The sequence below is a fragment of the Mytilus galloprovincialis genome, chromosome 13, assembly GCF_965363235.1.
Source record: "Mytilus galloprovincialis chromosome 13, xbMytGall1.hap1.1, whole genome shotgun sequence".
NCBI classification, from domain to species: domain Eukaryota; kingdom Metazoa; phylum Mollusca; class Bivalvia; order Mytilida; family Mytilidae; genus Mytilus; species Mytilus galloprovincialis.
In genome coordinates, this window is record NC_134850.1 from 20,461,431 (window position 1) to 20,480,053 (window position 18,623).

General features: G+C 31.4%; 1 protein-coding gene across 2 annotated transcripts; it reads right to left on the reverse strand.

The window, feature by feature from the left end:
* Positions 1-6,043: 6,043 nt before the first annotated feature.
* LOC143056725 (sushi, nidogen and EGF-like domain-containing protein 1) lies at positions 6,044-17,751 on the reverse strand. 2 transcript variants are annotated; one of them, XM_076229878.1, is made up of 8 exons: positions 17,637-17,751; positions 14,463-14,657; positions 12,858-13,160; positions 11,653-11,757; positions 11,153-11,312; positions 10,226-10,508; positions 7,821-8,107; positions 6,044-6,798 (listed from the first exon to the last, which is right to left on the reverse strand). In XM_076229878.1, exons 2-8 carry the CDS (start codon positions 14,649-14,651, stop codon positions 6,248-6,250), a joined length of 1,878 nt encoding a protein of 625 aa, XP_076085993.1. In that variant the 5' UTR covers positions 14,652-14,657; positions 17,637-17,751; the 3' UTR covers positions 6,044-6,247. The 2 variants fall into 2 exon arrangements, with proteins under 2 accessions (XP_076085993.1, XP_076085994.1); XM_076229879.1 differs by lacking the exon at positions 6,044-6,798 and having other exon boundaries at positions 7,977-8,107; positions 10,222-10,508.
* Between the last annotated feature and the right edge of the window lie 872 nt (positions 17,752-18,623).

The window sequence follows — 18,623 nt, forward strand, 5'->3', positions numbered from 1 at the left end:
ACAAAGAAGCACGAAAAGGCATAAATAAAATTTAACAACCTCATTCATTACTTACTCAGTAGCAGTAATTGTAGTAGCAAGGTATTCACTCTCAATTCACATACACGTGCATTTTATAAACATTTTGTATTTTACATTAAATTCGTATCAATAAAATTGACACTTTACAAATTTGGTTCGTACGAAGCACTTGTCTAACTCAGTCTTGATTAAATACTTGAACATTTACGTAGATAGTAAATGTCAAACTCAGTACAAGTAAATGTGTTCATATCTGATGAAAATACACTATGAGTGAATCAACGTTGATACCAAAACAATGCCGTCGTTAATGAATTAACTGCGAGTACTCTTAGATCTGTACCTACTGTCTTTTTATTGTTAGGATGTACAAGTAACCGTCCACGTCCACTCGATTTTTGTCCATCTGATGATTTAATTAAGCCTTTTTCAACTGATTTTTATAGTTCGTTATTGTGTTGTACTGTTATAATACTGTCCAAGGTTAGGGGGTGTTTGGATCCCGCTAACATATTTAACTCCGCCACAATCTGTATGTACATGTATGTGCCTGTCCAAAGTCAGGAAACTGTAATTCAGGGGTTATCGTTTGTTTATGTGTTACATATTTGTTTACCGTTCAATTTTTGTACATGAATTAAGCTGTTAGTTTTCTCGTTTGAATTGTTTTACATTTTCATTTCGGGATCTTTTATAGCTGACTATGCGGTATGAGCTTTGCTCATTGTCGAAGGCCGTACGGTGACCTATAGTTGTTAATTTCTGTGTTGTTTTTGTCTCTTGTGGAGTGTTGTCTTATTAACAATCATACCACATCTTTTTTTATGTGACAACAGTATCGTTACTTTATCCATTCTGAATAAGTCTGTTTAAAGGTTTGCATAGCATTTGAAATGAATGACGACATTTTCGTGATTTGTAAAGAATATTACCATTACAGATTTGACATAAAAACATGAACGTATTAGACATGTTAGATGTTTGCACGTTGATTTATATTTACGAATGACGTCCTTGTTCCGCTGATAACAATACTTAGCTTTATTGAATAATGTTTGAAATGTGTGACATGTATAGTTGAGCAAGTAAATTACTACTTCACAACTTTCTTTTAAATTATAACGTAAGTCCTATATTTCTTTCAAAATGACATTATATTAAGTTCTGATAAAACATAGTTAATAATATGATATATCCGTTATCCATTAACATGACGATTTTAATAAATACTTAGTTTGGTCCATGTATGACTAATGAAACTGGAGCCACCATCATTACGTGCTATTTGGTTGATACTTGTAACCGTATGTAGTATATGTTAGAAATATTCATAACACGAAATATGGAGACATATTTACTTGTGTTGTGTCTTACAGAATTGGTTGACCAAGCCTATTCATGATGTATGCCAGAAAAACTGGAGGGAAAGATGAGGATGTCAATTAGTGGTATACATCCGATAACGTTAAGTATTAATTTTCAAAACATTAAACTGAATTTATTAATATACTTCAATGTTTATGTCTGAATGACTGCAAACGATCTTGAGTATTAGCGGTGAAATTCTTATCATCAGGTTTAAATTCTTTAAGTTTCTCAATTTTTTACAAATTTCTAATTTTTTGCAATTTTTACCTTATTTAAAAAAAAAAGGAAGAAGATACCAAAACCATTATTTTCATTATTTTTTACACCAACATAGTACTAGACTTCCATATATGCAGTTTAGTCATAAGCTCATTTAGCGGGAACTTTTTGATGGGGCGAAGTAAATCTAATGTGATATTTGTTTGCTTTATTACCTATTTCACCCGTTTTTTTTTATTATTAAGTCAATTAATTTTCCTGCACTGGTTTTTATATTTTGTTTTGCTATGTTCGTATAATTCATGTACCAATCAAGATTAAAAAGGGGGGTTATTGGATTTAGAGCATGGGTTTATTCACAAAGCAAAAGAAGCACGTCATATTAGAATAAATGATGACAAGGGAACGTCAGCATCAAAAATGGATAATTAACAATTATAGGATATGAAAAACCGTGTCTTTTGTCGAAAATTGTGTATAAAGGTATTGATATCGCGATCAAGGAAAGGGTTGTGATCATTGTTAGTATTAGCGTTATTTAAAATCAGTTCAGGAGGATAATTCTGTTAAGTGTACATACTGAAGTTATTATCATTGAGAGTCAACATATCCTCCAAATATTTAAAAGTGTTATTAAATTTTGTATCGGAGGTTGTTTCGATGGGCTTTGATGATTTTAGTCATAATTTGTAACTCGTAACAACACAGAAACAGGCCCACAATAAGCGGTGCACAGTTAGTCCAAATTGCAATTATGATAACTTGACTATAAACGAAATCTTCATAGCAAACAAAGTGGTAGAAAAATCAAAACCTAGAAATCACCAATATGAGCATGATTTTTGACACGCCTTTTGTATTAATTTCAGTAATCTCTAAGGCCTTTTTTGAAGAATGTGTTACTAGATTTTTTTTTATTGTATCAAGAGTACTAGTAGGTAGAATAGACAGTTTAGTGGAGAAAGAATGGCTTCAAGACGAAGTAAATCTATAGCTATGGAAGCCAGTTAATAGTTGGATTTTCATGTTATATCATGCTGCATTTGTAGAGGTAGTTAAAAGTTTATGTTTGTCACATATGTCATTTTCCGAGAATGGAGTCCGTTGAAATAAACGTAAATTCACGATTTCCTTTTGCGTTATTGGCTGCCTTAACAGCCGGTACAATAACAAACTCCTTGGCGAGATCTTTTAGCTTATTTTTGATATGAAAAATAGACCTAAGTCTATTATGATTGTTATTAGGAGTAAAAACAATTTAAATGTTTGTTTCAAATATTGAAAGTCATTACTAAATTTAAAAAAATGAATCATAAGAATTTTTTCTCGCCTTTTATTCTTTTTATCCATTTGTTGCAGCGAGTACGGAGTAAGTCGTGGATGATGTTACGATACGCATTCCAATTGATAATTGACTGCGGACGATAATAATGTCCTTTACTGGAGAATGATTTGTTTGATTAACATGAAACTAGGGTCATACATGTATTTGAAATTAATGGAATTTCATGACGTACCTGTAATATCATTGATGCTATCATCTTTACATACTTCTCTAGAATTAAATACATATTTCGGAATTTTCCGGGTTAATTTATTTGAATATAAAAAAAAGAGGGAGCTCAATATTATCCAAATAGTCGGGAATTTGTTCTGTAACGGAATAATCATTAGAATAACGACAATATTTACAAAATTCGAAACCTTTATTGACATATTTGATTATAATTGTTTTTTTTATGATCTTCAGGGCGATAATTTTGGGAAACAGTTTAGAATAACAATGTGCAACACTTGTTTTGGATCATCAGAGGCAACATATGTTGAATTTTCAATCATTTTCATAATTATATTAGGTCGTTTTGCAAATGTTAGGCATACACAATGTCAGATAGTTATCAAATGTACCAGGATAATAGTAAGACGAGCGTTTCGTCTACATAAGACTCATCAGTGACGCTCATATCAAAATATTGATAAAGGCAAATAAGTACAAAGTTGAAGAGCATTGAGGATCCAAAATTCCAAAAAATTGTGCCAAATACGGCTAAGGTAATCTATGCCTGGGATAAGAACAATGAAGAATTTCCTTAGTTTTTCGATAAAGTTTTGTAAACAGGAAATTTATAAGAATTACCACATTATTTATATTCATGTCAACACCGAAGTATTCAGATAGTGACAAACTAAAACCCTCGAAATTTAAGAAATATGTTGCGTGTTTTCAGGGGAACACTTTAACAAAAAAAAAACCACTTTTACTTCCAAATTATATCGGTATGCATGGAAGACGATAATGAACATACATTAATTTTCACTCGTTTTAATTTCCAGGAAATATATGACAAGTGGGCCATGGATACTACTGTTGGAAAAGGCTACCTTTATGGGGCAGTCTACTTCATGGGTTCTGAGTTTCACACAGAAATTTTTCAGGATTACGTTAATTGTTTCTTTCTATGCAACATGTTCAAGACGGTGTAAGAACATTTTGGATTATTCAAACACACTGAAAACTAATGGCAATTGGAGATAACTGGTATTCAAATTTCGTAAATTTGTTTAGTATCATAGCAAATCAAAACACCGCTTATCTAATCGCATACACTCCATTTTTATTTAGCAAGGAAATCGTCTCAAAAGTAGGGTTATTTATTTGAGAGAAGGGACCTTGTACAAAAGTTTTACATGGGTAACAACAATGATAAACTTATAATACACAATGCATGTTTTGATACAAAAAAGTAAATAAATATAAATATATGAAAGCCCATCCCCGGGTGCGGGATTTTCATACTGTGTTAAAGACTCATTGATGACCTTGTGCGGTTTTCTTCTTTTTTTATCGGGTTGTTGTCTCTTTGAAACATTCCCTATTTCCATTTTTAATTATAAAATAAATTGTTTAGTTATTTTTATCAGGTATAAAAATTGGTAAAATGCAAGACTTGATCAATTCAATATTTTGCAATATCAATGCAAATAGCCCCACAAGTATCAAAACACCACTAGCATCTATCGGATTCGTCGCACGTATTTTGCTACAAATGGAGGTTCTAATTCATAACCTAGAGCTGTTGGTAATTGTAGGCTAGGTAAACTATTTGGACACCTCTGGTTCCTATCCCGTCCTCCTCCTTATGATCTATATGAGTTAACAAAAAGATACCAAAGGATAAATTAAAGGTTTTATTTGAAGAAAAGGACAAGAAATACAATGACTGAAAGAAAAGGGAACAAAAGGCAAAACAATGATGATCACCATATAACTCTACCATTATCTAAAGCAAAATGTGCTCCAGATAAGTAATTATTTCTTATTGTATTATGATACCTGTAGTTGTTTTCTGTTTTGACCTTATTTGTTTGCTTTTAATTCAAGCAATCATAATGTTTTACTTGTAATTATCCGCAGCAGGTTATTAAGGTGGTATCTAACACTACAGGGAGATAACTCTGTACATCAGCTGAACATTTTAATAACTTTGTATTGTTAAGGACATATTAAGCGTCTCAATGGTCAAAACTAGTGATGATGTATGGGTGTTTAGAGTCCGACTATCCTGTCTGGATATCGCGGACTGTAGCTACCTATTCTATAGACTGGTGTCTGTCGGTCTTTTTGCCTTCATTTTACTCCGACTGCGTTGGTCTTGCTGGTACGGAGTATCAGGACGTGCTGCTTGTATGGCTGATTGTATTGCCTCTTTGGATTGTTCAAAACTAGTGTTTGTCAAAATGCTATATATCCAACCATTTTTTTTCTGAGAAAGTGATTGGTTTTTTTGTTTCGAAATTTTTACATTTTTTTCAAAGGGTCAAAGTTAATATTTTGTCAAAATTTTATGAAAATTGAACGAGCCAAATCAATTTTAGTCAAGATGTTGGGCACCACCTTAATCAAGATTTTAAAATATTTTAAAGGAATATCATGTTATTTCCATTTTTCAGCTTCCTAAAAAATAATGAGTTTAGCTGATTAAGACATGTACCGAATTCCATTACGTGGTGGTCAAATGACTTGGTCTTAACAACAAAAGAATGCGTACCATTATCCGAAAGTTTCCAAAAAAAAAGAACGTACCTACAATATTAGTTTCATGGACCTAACGAAAGGCATTACAGACCCCTCTGTTTTCGAGATCACAAAGATCTGCAAGCATTCATTCCGCTACTTCGGTGTCCACAATTTTGGTGTGGTAATAAAGATAGAAACTTTGGCGATTAAAATTTATTGTTGAGAGAGCATACAGCGACAGAAATATAACGGTTCGACATTGCTCATCATGTTGACTTTTTCAGGTTTCTTTGACTTTTTCTCTGATCAGACTATACTGGGAGGTTACTTTGAAATCGTTACGATTTGGATAGAACATCGATAATTAGCTGATTGCATTTTATAGCTATCGGCACCAATATACTAAATAAAACAAGGTTGATTGTATTATCTATTATGTTTCATTATGATACAGTTATTATGATTAGCTAACAGCAATTTACCGTCCTTCTGAAATTAACATTCATTACACAATGAATATAAATATTTGAATATGAAAATGTCTGTGTTTGTTAATGGGAAGCTTCGAGATAGTTTGGAACAAAATAGTTGAATCTATTAAATGATTTAGACAAATGCGATCTATGTGCATGTCATGGTTTTCATTTCTTTTTTCAAATGACGTGCCAAAAGAATTGCATCTTCGCTAGAGAATACAAAATAGCCATATGATGCCAGATCTTCTACATAGTCCCAGTTAGCATCTACACTAAGACCTACTGATACTATAATCGATTGCTCATTTGCTGAGTGTTTTAGTTTCTCTATTAGATGAGAATCAAGAAAGAAGCCATTTGATATAAATATTATAAAACTTGTGGAGGATGACGTCATCCCAATATCTTTGATGTGCTGTACCAGCAATGATTGGTTGACATCATTTCCAGTATATTCGACAATGGAAAGTCCGCCAAGTTTATAGTCCAGTCCAGAAATATTTTGTAACGGAATTGCCTCTGTTACCTCGTCACTGAATATATCCACTGACGAATGAACATTCATTAAATTGAATGATGACAGCTCTTCGATTAATGTATATATAAATTGCCTTCCTTTTTTGAAAAGTTCTTGTGATATGGATCCTGAATTTTCAAGCAGGATGCGTATCTCACCACCAAAATCCACTTTACAGGCTTGAAATAGAAATAAAATTGTTTTTGTTGAATATCAAATTAGGACAAAACGAGTCGTACAATATTAATCGACCCTTTAACACTAATCTAGCACGATGTTACTATACAAAAAACAAACAGGAATAAATAGTGGCTTGTTGAGAAATGAATTGCGTATTTACTTAGAAAACATTGAAAATTCATATAATACACACACTGTGAATTTCTATGAACGCACAAACAAAACCCCGAACAGACAGGTCGAAACAACAATGCGCAAAGTAACAGCTTAGATTTTTTCTGTAGAAGTTTATGAAAGAAAACATTTTGTTGTATAATAATAATGTATGCTATTTTGTCATTTTAAGTATATAATTACCTTGAACATGACACGATAAATTTTGAAGCGTAAAATGCAAAATGATGAAAGAATGGTCAGAATCCTTCTGAAAATCAACACATTTATTTATACAGTCCTGATCATGATTCTTAACTGTCTTAAAAATCACTTAAGACAAACATATTAAAATATCAAAACAAATTCCCCATAGGTAGCTTCAAAAGGCACCGAAAGAAAAAGTTAAACAATCAAAATGAGAAAGATAACGATGAGTTTCATGTGTAATACAATAAACGAAAACAAACCACGTGCACTGATTAACAGGCTCTTGTTTTGCGCTGTTAAACTTGTGTTTGAGTGGTTAAGCTTTTCATATTCTTGGGCAGTATTCTTAGAATAAAAAATAAAAACAATTTGTAAAATTAAAAGAAAATGACTAATCGTCTGATTGATTTGAAACAAATAAACGACTAACACAAAAATTATCAGTTGAGAAAACTCTTATTCACTGGATATAAACTAATAAATAAAGTGTGTTATCCGTGACAAAAATACCATTCAGTACACATAACACTAATTTAGAATAAAGTTGTCGTAAACAGTCTTAGAAAAAGAATGAACTTGTGAAATTATAATATATATATGCTCATGTATTTCAGACGAACCGAGAGTTAATTAACACACACAAAAATGTAAAACTAACCAAGACATCCAGGAACAGCTAAGGATGATTGAAGATACGTCCAAATACTATTTGCTGATGGTCGAAGAATTGCGTTCAAGTCCGTAGAAATCAGTTCAAGATGATCATGTTTCACAGAAGAACCAATTCCAACAGTGGCAACAATCATGTTTGGAAAACTTAATAAATGGTCTGCTTGAGTTTTTAGTTCACTACTAGCAACCATCAACCCATCAGTGAATATAATAACGAATCGTTTTGCATATGATCTAGGACCGTCGTCATGTTCGACATATGAAAACATTTGTCTAAAAATAAAAAAAATAAAATACTTCCTAAGAATAAATTCCTTTGGGTGTTAGCTGATCTTTATTCAGTTAGATATGTTCGCCCCTCCTGTATTAGATTTTTTGCATGATTTTGGAAATCCTCCGGTTTTATCCATGTTTTTCTAATTAAATTGTTTTGTCCACTAACCCCTTTTTTCATAATTTTATTACGTATAGTTTTAAAGTCTTATTTGAAAATCTTATAAAATCCTTGTTCTTATTTTTTTCATATAGTCTTTTTTTTCAAATAAAAATCGGAAAATGATAAAGTATAAAAAAAAAACTAAAGAGAACCATTTCCCGCCAAATTTACAGCGGCATATATCTCATAAACAAGCACACTAACCATCATTTTTTTCTGCGTTTTTTTTAGATCCTTTATTATATACTATTATTTTATAACAGTCTTTTGAATAATGATAATATGACAGGAATATGACAGCTCTTGTCCATTCGTTTTTGATGCGTTTTGTTATTTGATTTTGCCATGTGATTATGGACTTTCCGAATTGATTTTCCTCTAAGTTCAGTATTTATGTGATTTTACTTTTAAAAAGGCTTGCTTTTTACGGTGGCTCGGGTGTCTTCCTTCATCTTTGGATGTTGTGGTAGATAATAAATAGGGGGAAATAACTCATAGAAGGGAAAAAAAACTCAGATAAATTTATTTTATAATAGAAAGTGTTGTGAATTTACTTATTCTAATATATAGCAAGAAAACAAGTTCGGTGATCTCATTTTCTTTTTCTGATCTGAAAGCATGTTATCAGAGCTATACTTTTTGTTATTTATTTGAAAAAGCATGACGAAAACTTCATTCCATCTATAGAATTTATTTAAGTCGCCCCAGCTTCCTTAAACAGAGTAGCGAACATTCTTCAACACAGACAACCATGTAAATAAATGAATAACCTGCGTTACCACGATGTAAAATTAGACAGATACATTGATACCAAGCTTCTCAGGTTAAAAATCAAAATAGAACCTGACATTATTCATTGTTATTATATCAAATTTAATATGAATTGAAAAAACAAAAATTGTTCACTTAAATGATACATTCCAGTTTAATCATATATTTTCATTTCAAAAGTTTTGTATATATATTTTATATAAAATGACAAATGAATTAATCTGTCTTTAAATAAACCCAATACTGGAATTTTTTCTTTCTTCGTTTTATTTGAAGCCCAAATTGTACACATACTCGTTTAATATACGATTACAAAATTAGTTTACTCAAAAGGAATGTCACATAAGACATATGTATGGTAAAGTCGTTTACAGTAAAAATATCAAGTCGAGGTTTTTATTTTGTCTTGTATTCATACATTTTATTTTCACAACATTGTTGATACGATAATTGTAAGACTTTTTTAAAGAAATGTATCCACCACTCACATGTATGCACCTTAAATTTATAAAGAACATCATAGTGAGCTTTAAAGTAAATTTTAGATAAACTAACAGTGGAGATCAAATGCATTTAAAATTAGCTTTAACCAGTTCTAAAGAAAAACCTCAGTGAAGTAAACTTTCAATATCCTTTTTTATAAAAACATCAGAAATAAAGTGCTTCACAAATTAAAAAGGGGCAAAGATATTACACTTTGCGCATTACACATATTTATATAACAACAACAATAAAACATAAATACCAAACATATTATGTGTATTGTTCTATTTCTAATTCTGAATTAGAAAACTGAATTTATGCCTTTCCAGACCGGTTGATAATTGTTGTCTAAAAAACGTGCGGTTGGTTTGATGTCAGTTCTTTATTGGTCATTATTTCGATAGTGACATCAAATTTTCTTGTTTTCCTCTGAAATTCCTATTGTGTCATCATGAAAAAAGCGACAATGTCTGATGACGTCACATAGAAAGAACACATCACTTGCAGTTAATTCAAAACGAAGGATTAAGATTGTCTGCATATCGGCTAAATATCATTAGAGAAACAGATTTCATCTCGAAAACTTGTACAATACGATATTGATTAACTCTCGACGACAAGTAAACCTTCACATTATAAACGATCCGCGAGCCTCGAGTTTTATATTAGAAAAAAATAACTGTATATTAATACAAACCTACGTGGTAGAACTCAATGCATCTTCTAGATTTGAAACACCATTAGCTATATTCATTTTGTCAATATGTGCGAGGATTTCAGTTTTCGTTTTCTGGTCTCTAAATCGCAATTCTGTTTTTGCCGATGTCGAAAAAGATTGAACAGCAATCTGACATTCCATATCATTAATTGGCAACTCTGATATTACATCTGACAATAAGTTTTTCAGAGCATTTATGTCTATACTGATAGACATATCTACAACGAACACAATATCTGCGGCCTTTAGGAAACATTGACCAGGATCTAAAATAAACATGTAGGATACATATTTTAAAATAAAAACTTCTATCTATTTTTCTTATTCAAATTTAAAACACAAACCAGTACAAAAAAATTACGAAATTCTGATACCTAAACAGGTACTAACATAACCAAAGCTGCCGAAATCGTGCAATGCAATTTTGAATAAAGATATGGAAACCAATCTATAATATGATTAATCAACTCTGAATGTCCATTAGACAACAACATCAGATTACTATCTTAACAGAGACACTAGCTAATTTAAAACTACTAAAAATAAAAAAACACGGTCGTCAGTCTTCGAAATTTTAGCGTTTGAATTCTCTCAAACTTATTATCATTTAGCGACCAACAGTTTTGATTCGAGCGCAAGGATTATTTTATCATTGAAAGGAGTAGTTACAAATACACTATATTTGAACAGATATACCTTTCCTAAAGATAGTTTATTCTGAATATTAGTTCTAACAACTGCATTAATTTACATGTAGTACGGTTCATATCCAGAATTGTATTGATGACTTTCACGAATTGAATATATAACTCATGGCTACGGAAGATCAATATATTATAAGCTTCTTTTCTTTTGGGAGTTTTTATAGACTTTATGGTGCTGTAAATTTTTGTATAAAAATGTACTATACCTCCAGGTGTTGGTGCAGGTCTTATGTCTCTCAAATCTACCCTAAAGACAAACTTTCCTGGATATCCAACGTTTGAAAGATTAGGTAAATTGATAATTTGTGATGTTCTAGAACCTTCTACAGAATAGAAGTGGATATCGTCCCCCATATTGAATCCAACCTTTCAAGAGAAAACTAATATACAATCAGAGAAAATATTTGTTTTGTGATTTTTGAAGATTTTCTAAATAAAAAAATAAGATTTTTCCACCTGCATTTACCTTGAGTTGTAGAATTAAACGTCAACAGAGATAATTAATACCTTCTAGAATGCTGTTCCTTATTCATTATTTTTCTTTTAAAATAGACAAGAATTTTGGTATCAAGTAGATCTTCTAGATAAATTATTCAATTTACAGTTTAATTTCGTTTCAATCTTAAAAGGATAACATATGTAAATATTGTAAGACGGCAATATTTTATAATCGATTTGAAATACTCACAATGTGTTATGTATTTACCTGAGCCGGAATTTTCTTAGAAGCGATCCACTCTATCTTATTATAGTTGTAAATAACAAAAGCACTTTTACTGTCTGTAATTAAAATGGCCTGAAACGTATTTCTCTGGAAAAGAAAAATGAAGATTTAAAAAAAAACAACAACAAACGAACACGATTCACCTACTATTCAACGAACTTATAAATATTGGGAGAGGAGATTTTGGAACACCACGGGCTATTGACTGAATAATTATTGACGCAGATGTCTTGTCTTGCAAAAATAATAAATCCGAAAGGAAATGTACTCCTAAAAATCTTGTGCAACACTACGGGTCTAAGTGATTGGCGGAAACGTCGAAGATATTATATTTCAATACAAATTAAAGGATTCCTCTTATTTAAAGATAAGTTGCTTACTGCAAATATGTTTAGAACATTCAAATTCCTGTAATTTTCACTTTAAGTACAAAAAAGCAGATAGTTTTTGTCACAACTTCTACTACTACATGTACTATACTATATTTGATTTATTTTTCTTATTTTCTTAAATGTTCAAATAACTGAAATACGTATTTTATTTCTTACATAAAGTCAAATTCTTTGAAAATAAAAAGGAATATACAAATTTCATACTAGATAAGAAAATGCGACTATGTTTAGGACAATACTATAATGATATAAAGAGTGAACAATTTGAACTTTGATATGAATTTTATAAAATCTCTATTCATGAACTGAAAAAGTGGCAGCAAACTTAAAGTTGATGCGTTATTGAGTTAAAACAGAAAAAATGCTTAATACCGTCTATAATCTACCTATTCCGATTTTTTCTTAAAATGTGTGATGAAAAGTAATATCACAAAAATACTGAACTCTGGGGAAAATTTAAAACGGAAAATCCCTAATCAAAAGGCAAAATCCATGATAAAACACATCGAACGAATGGACAACAATAACTTTAAGTTTATTTGCAACATAGAAAACGTGCAAAGGCCCATTTGAGATCCGAGATAAAAAAAAAAACAATTGTCGATAAATAGCCATACTGAGTTTCTTTTTACTTTATTGTTGCTTAAAATTAATAAAACTACTGGTTCCCCTAGTGGTACAGAATTATCAAGTGTTGTGTGTTAACGATTCTTAAAGTTTAATTTGTATATAAACAGTATTTGCATACCGTATTTTGCTAAACTAGTTCATTTATATCAGTAATATAACTCATACCTTATTGAATTCAGAACCATGTGCTCTGTAAAATGGCACATTATACCAAGTTACAATATACGTCCATTTTGCGTTAAAATGCTTCATAACAGGAAAATATGTACGGATTTCTATAGTTGCTTTGCTTAGATCAACCAATTCCGTAGATTCTCTATACCATATACTGCATGTTGAACCACACAATCTAGTGTCTATATCAGCCCAGAAAGGAGCAAGTACTATTCGCACTCCAATTTTAGGAAACGGTTCAGGTGTATATGTTCTAATAGAATTCCTAAATGATATTAGTCCATTTGTATTCACCTACATTGAAAGACAAAACAAAACATATTCCGGGTGCGGGAATTTCTCGCTACATTGAAGATCTGTTGGTGACCTTCTGCTGTTGTTTTTTTTCAATGGTCGGGTTGTTGTCTCTTTGGCATATTCCCCATTTCCATTCTCAATTTTATTCGATTATCTTCGAACAGTGTTCTTCTTAATTGTAACTTATATTTAGCAGCAACTTTACAAATAGTTCTGCATTACCATTCAACTTCAACAATAGTTTACATACATAAATTTTACTATATTTTCTATAAAACGATGATCAGATAAGGTAAATCTGATATCTCGAATTTGATTATAAATCTATACATATTTTATAGCTAGGCACAGCAGAAACCATTTTGACTAAATTAACTCATCATAGATAACAGGAGTTATATATTTGCACCAGACGCGCGTTTCGTCTACAAAAGATGCATCAGTGACGCTCGAATATTTTGTTTTGATTGAATAGGCCAAACAAAGTATGAAGTTCAAGAGCATTGAGGACAACAATTCCTAAAAGTTTTGCTAAATAAAAAGCAGTTGAACTACATGAATTGTATCGAGTAGCACCAGCTTGGTTGACAAAAGCGCGTATTTATCCGTTATGCAATATTAACACCCAGTTGTTAAATGTTGACATGGTGGACATCGCGTCATGTTAATTTTATGGTGTTATGACATTTCCATTTTTTTTTTAAATAGCTATATATATCAGATCATGGTACAATGTATCTCGTTTGATATGTATACCATAATACAAGATTTCTAGAGGACTCCACATTCTTTTAAGTTTAAAATTGCCTATTCATCTAGTTAGTTAAAAGAAAAATATTTGACATGTATACTGTACTGCTACATCCACTATTTCTCATGTTTTTTGCTGCTAGTTAATTATTGTCAAAATTATCTTAGTAGAAATATAAGTAATGGTTTGACTGCTGGACTCAATTAATTTCTGATCAATTCTTGGCAAACAAACAGTACAAAGTTGGTGATATCACAAATTTAAAAATCCACGGTCTAAATCTAATGTTAATATAGGGATACACTTTTAAAACTTCATTGTTTGTAGCGAATGTGCTATCTCCAGAAGAGGCGATTCTTTATTTCTCTAACTTGCTTGTATTTAAAAAAAAAACCCAACAACATTCAAACAAAGAGTTACTCTTTATGTACGTATTAAAATCGATTCCTAAATAACAGTTTATGTCTCAGTCAATTAATCTTGATATTGAGCATTTAAAAGTTATTGCCACTATTAATAAATAGCTTTAGATAAAATTAATCACTTACAAAGAGCTGCTTGCGATGTTCAGAGAAGAATTCAAATACCACTGATATGTTCTGTACCGATGACGACTCATCATCGTTTGGATGAAGCATGGTATCCTTTGCACTTTGTCCATAAGAAAAAAATTCTGATGTTGGAACATTGCCAAATACTGTATCAGAGACTAATAGCAGGCAAATAACGGGTAGCATGGCAATCTAGATAAATGAAACAGACAGTTGTAGGAAAAACAAATATGAAGCGGTGGTCTGCGATTCCTTTTTCTCACACCTCATGACGGTCCATGAACACACTTAAGGTGGTATGGGTATCTTACTCCATCTTGGATTGTAAAAACAGAGAAACCAAGGTCCAGATAGCAAACTGTGATGCAGGAATGCAAATATTTAATGTTTATTTTCATTTAAAAGAACCAATTTATAAGAATATTACTTATACATATTAATATTTTTTTGCAAGTGTTGATTATTTTTGGTTGTTTTTATCTTTTTTTAAATTGGCATTTTAAGGGGAGGTAACTCTAAAACAGTGCATTTCCTGAAGGATTCTACATGGAATTTTCCTATTTTGTATTTTAGCCGAAAAAAACGTACGGTGACCCTATCTTTTCTTTTGATATTCTCATAGCATTGTCTGAAAGCTATCTTTTCTTAAGTATTTAACAATTCTATCATTTTGTTTAGTTTTTAATCACAAAATGGTGTTTTTTCCTGTATAATCCATACAAAATGTGTCATTTTGTCACGTCCTGTAGCTTGAGAAAATGCACGGTGACCTATCATTTTTATTACATTTTTCAACATATATCAATAGATACTATGTTTTGGCAAAGTATGAACAAATTCTACCACTTTAAGTTGCCATGATATGCTTTTGTAGTCTCATATTTCTACCGGGATAAAAGATTTTAAACATTTTGTATGATTTTTCAATGTTGTCTTTATACATTGAACAGATTTATTGAATTTGAACGTATATCTAATCGTTGACAAGTTCAAGTGTTGGTGAGATATTCAATATTTACATTTTGTCAAGTTACTAGAGTAGGTCATTGAAATGAATCAATATTTGATAACAGAGAAATTTAATGATTACAGTAAAACAATGGCAGTATATGTAAGTTATATAAGGAGTGTTGCTTAGCATAGTTATGTGCGATATTATATTAAATATCTCTTTAGATGATGGAAATACTTATCTGTGACTGTTCGCAGCTGAACAAAAATGTGTCTCATGTGCATGGAATCAAAAGTTATTTCTTTAATTATAAGATTGAAAATATTCACGTACAAGTATAATGGCACTAATAAAATTGAGAAGGAAATGGGGGAGGAATATGTCAAAGCGACAACAACCCGAGCATAGAGCAGACAACAGCCGAAGGCCACCAATGGGTCTTCAATGTAGCGAGAAACTCCCGCACCCGTAGGCGTCCTTCAGTTGGTCCCTTAAAAAATATGTATACTAGTACAGTGATAATGTACGTCATACTCAACTCCGAATTAAACACAAGAAACTAAAATTAAACTCACACAAGACTAACAAAGGCCAGATGCTCCTGACTTGGGACAGGCGCGAAGTTGTGACGGGGTTAAACAGGTTTATGAGGATCTCAACCCTCCCCCTATACCTCTAGCCAATGTAGAAAAGTAAACGCATAACAATACGCACATTAAAATTCAGTTCAAGAGAAATCGGAGTCCGATGTCAGAAGATGTAACAAAAGAAAATAAATAAAATGGCAATAATACATAAATAACATCAGACTACATTTACACTTATGGCACCATTTCCCATGTCATAACAGGAGACCTGAACATCGTTCTCGACCGAGAGTTAACGACGTCAAACGCTTTTTGTCATAAATTACCCGACACATTTAACAAAAGATAGGGTATATCAAGGTAGCGACTGAGTATTTATTGTATATGCCTGCAATTCCTGCTAGAAGGCTTAATCGAGGTAGACCTATCTTTGATTGTAAAATAACAGAAAACAATTGGTCTAGATGTGTAAATAAATCATGCATTTTAATCTGCATTCTAATATGACGTGCTTCTTTAGCTTTGTAAACAACACTTCTTGATAAAATATACTTAGTGCAGACTCAGAGATATACATAACAATGGCTGTTTCAATATACTTCCCACGTAAATCTTCATGTATTGGAACCTATTTGCAGACCCTTTGCCGACTTTATTGTTTTAAAAAATGCAATTAAAAAAAGACAAAATTACTTTTATTTTTATTCGTATGCATAATAAAAAGAAGTAATGCACAAGAGCTCGGGGAAATCAACAAAATAAAAATAAAATAAAGTTCCGCGAAAGTCTATTAATCTTTATGGCGCATTTAAGTCATTTCAAAACATGACGTCATACAATTGAAACCGCTAAAGTTGAAAGATTTCTGTTACGTGAACCATCGGAATTCGTACGATATTGTATTAACACCGGATTTTGAGGTAGGTTTTGTTTTATTTTCTATTCTATTGCATTATTCACATATTTACTTATTTCAGCAAGTCAACATGGCGGCTCCTTAGTTACAAAATGTCAACTTTTGATTTGTGACGGAAGCTTACGAGAAAAACATGGCAAATGTTTGGTTTGAGAATTTAAAGAATTAAAAAGTTTTTTTCCAGCAGTTATTCACGAAATAACCTACGCAAGCTACATATTTATAAAGATATTTAAGCTTTATCTAACAGGGAGTAAAAAAAGAACAGCCACACATACAGCATACCCTCCCTCGCTTCAGTCTTTTAATGACCGTATTTGTCCTATTATAATCGAAATAATTCATGGAAGCCATAGATTGTTGGAAATTTACACATGGCCTGTGCCGTAATATTCGTTAATTTTATCCCTCGCTAACGCCCAGGCCCAGGCCATGTGTAAATTTCCAACAATCTATGGCTTCCATGAATTATTTCTTAAGTCGTCGTACATATATGTGTAGCAAACAAAATTAGTATTTAGAATCACAATCCCATGCCAAAGGGAATTTGTTTACATAATGTTAATTAGAAGAAGAGAAAATAAGGAAATAAAAAAATGTGTAAATTCATCTTGATATCGACAAATAAAGTAAAATGAAAGGCACAATATTTCATTAAATTAAACATGTATCTTCAAACAGTCTGAAAAAAAAACAAGTTCGTTCAATGCAATTACCTTCTAAATTTCACTGTTGTTAGTCAAATGGTAAAGAAATTAGTCTTGTATTTCACTACCGACTTCCTGGTTAATACTATATCCCGTGTTATATTTATCTAAAACTACTTGTTATGTTGTATTCAAAGGATTGAAATACAAATAAATCGTATTTTATCTTTTATAAGACAGTGTGACTTTTCAGATTCTTTTAGTAGGTGCAAATCAATAAAGTCAAGCAATTACATAACTCGATAATGCTTGTCATTTCATATATGGGTTTGTGGGTATTTTTGTCAAATTCATGGAGTGTCAACTGTCATGTTAAGAATGTTTGTAATTTCATTATAAATTGTAGAGCATTTAGATATCATAAGTTAAAAACAAAAGAATATATTTATGTTTTTACCAGACCTTAACGAAAATCATTCATTTGAGAAGTTTTATGACAGTTGTTTAGCAGTATGTGTATTACTGAGAAGCATATAAACTCAGCATAAGTACTAGAAATACTGTACGTCAGACACGTTTTGTCTTTAAACAGCTAATTTGTGACGAATTAACCTGAACAGTTAAAGGTCAACTTAAGAGCTATGATGACACCATCGTCAAAAAGGTTTTGCCAATTATAACCAAGATAATTTATTCATAGATTACAAAATCCTTAATATTTCGAAAGCTTTAACTTTTGTAAGCAGTTGATATATAACAGTTATTGCTCTCTGTAAACGTACCGTGTTTATTCAAAACACTTTTTCCAGAAAGAGAAATATCCCGCTATTTAACATTTCATCACTATTTATTCCCAAACTATTCATTACCAAACTATTCTTTACCAAACTATTTATTACCAAACATGAGTGTTATTGTTGTTTCTGTATTTTTGATAAAAAATGATATATGATTAAGATGATAATGATGGATGGCTACTTTACGTCCAGCATCAATTAATATGTATATGTAAGACAGGAATATGTGAATTTAATGTGAAATTAAGCCCTTCTTTGT

Bases quoted from the DNA above. Each gene is read 5' to 3' on its own strand.
- LOC143056725 (XM_076229878.1), bottom strand. From the start codon at position 14,651: ATGCTACCCGTTATTTGCCTGCTATTAGTCTCTGATACAGTATTTGGC. The intron at 11,758-12,857 runs GTATGAGTTATA...TTTCTTTTCCAG, and splicing joins ATGGTTCTGAATTCAATAAG to AGAAATACGTTTCAGGCCAT. The intron at 8,108-10,225 runs GTAGGTTTGTAT...TTTTATTTTTAG, and splicing joins GATGCATTGAGTTCTACCAC to ACAAATGTTTTCATATGTCG.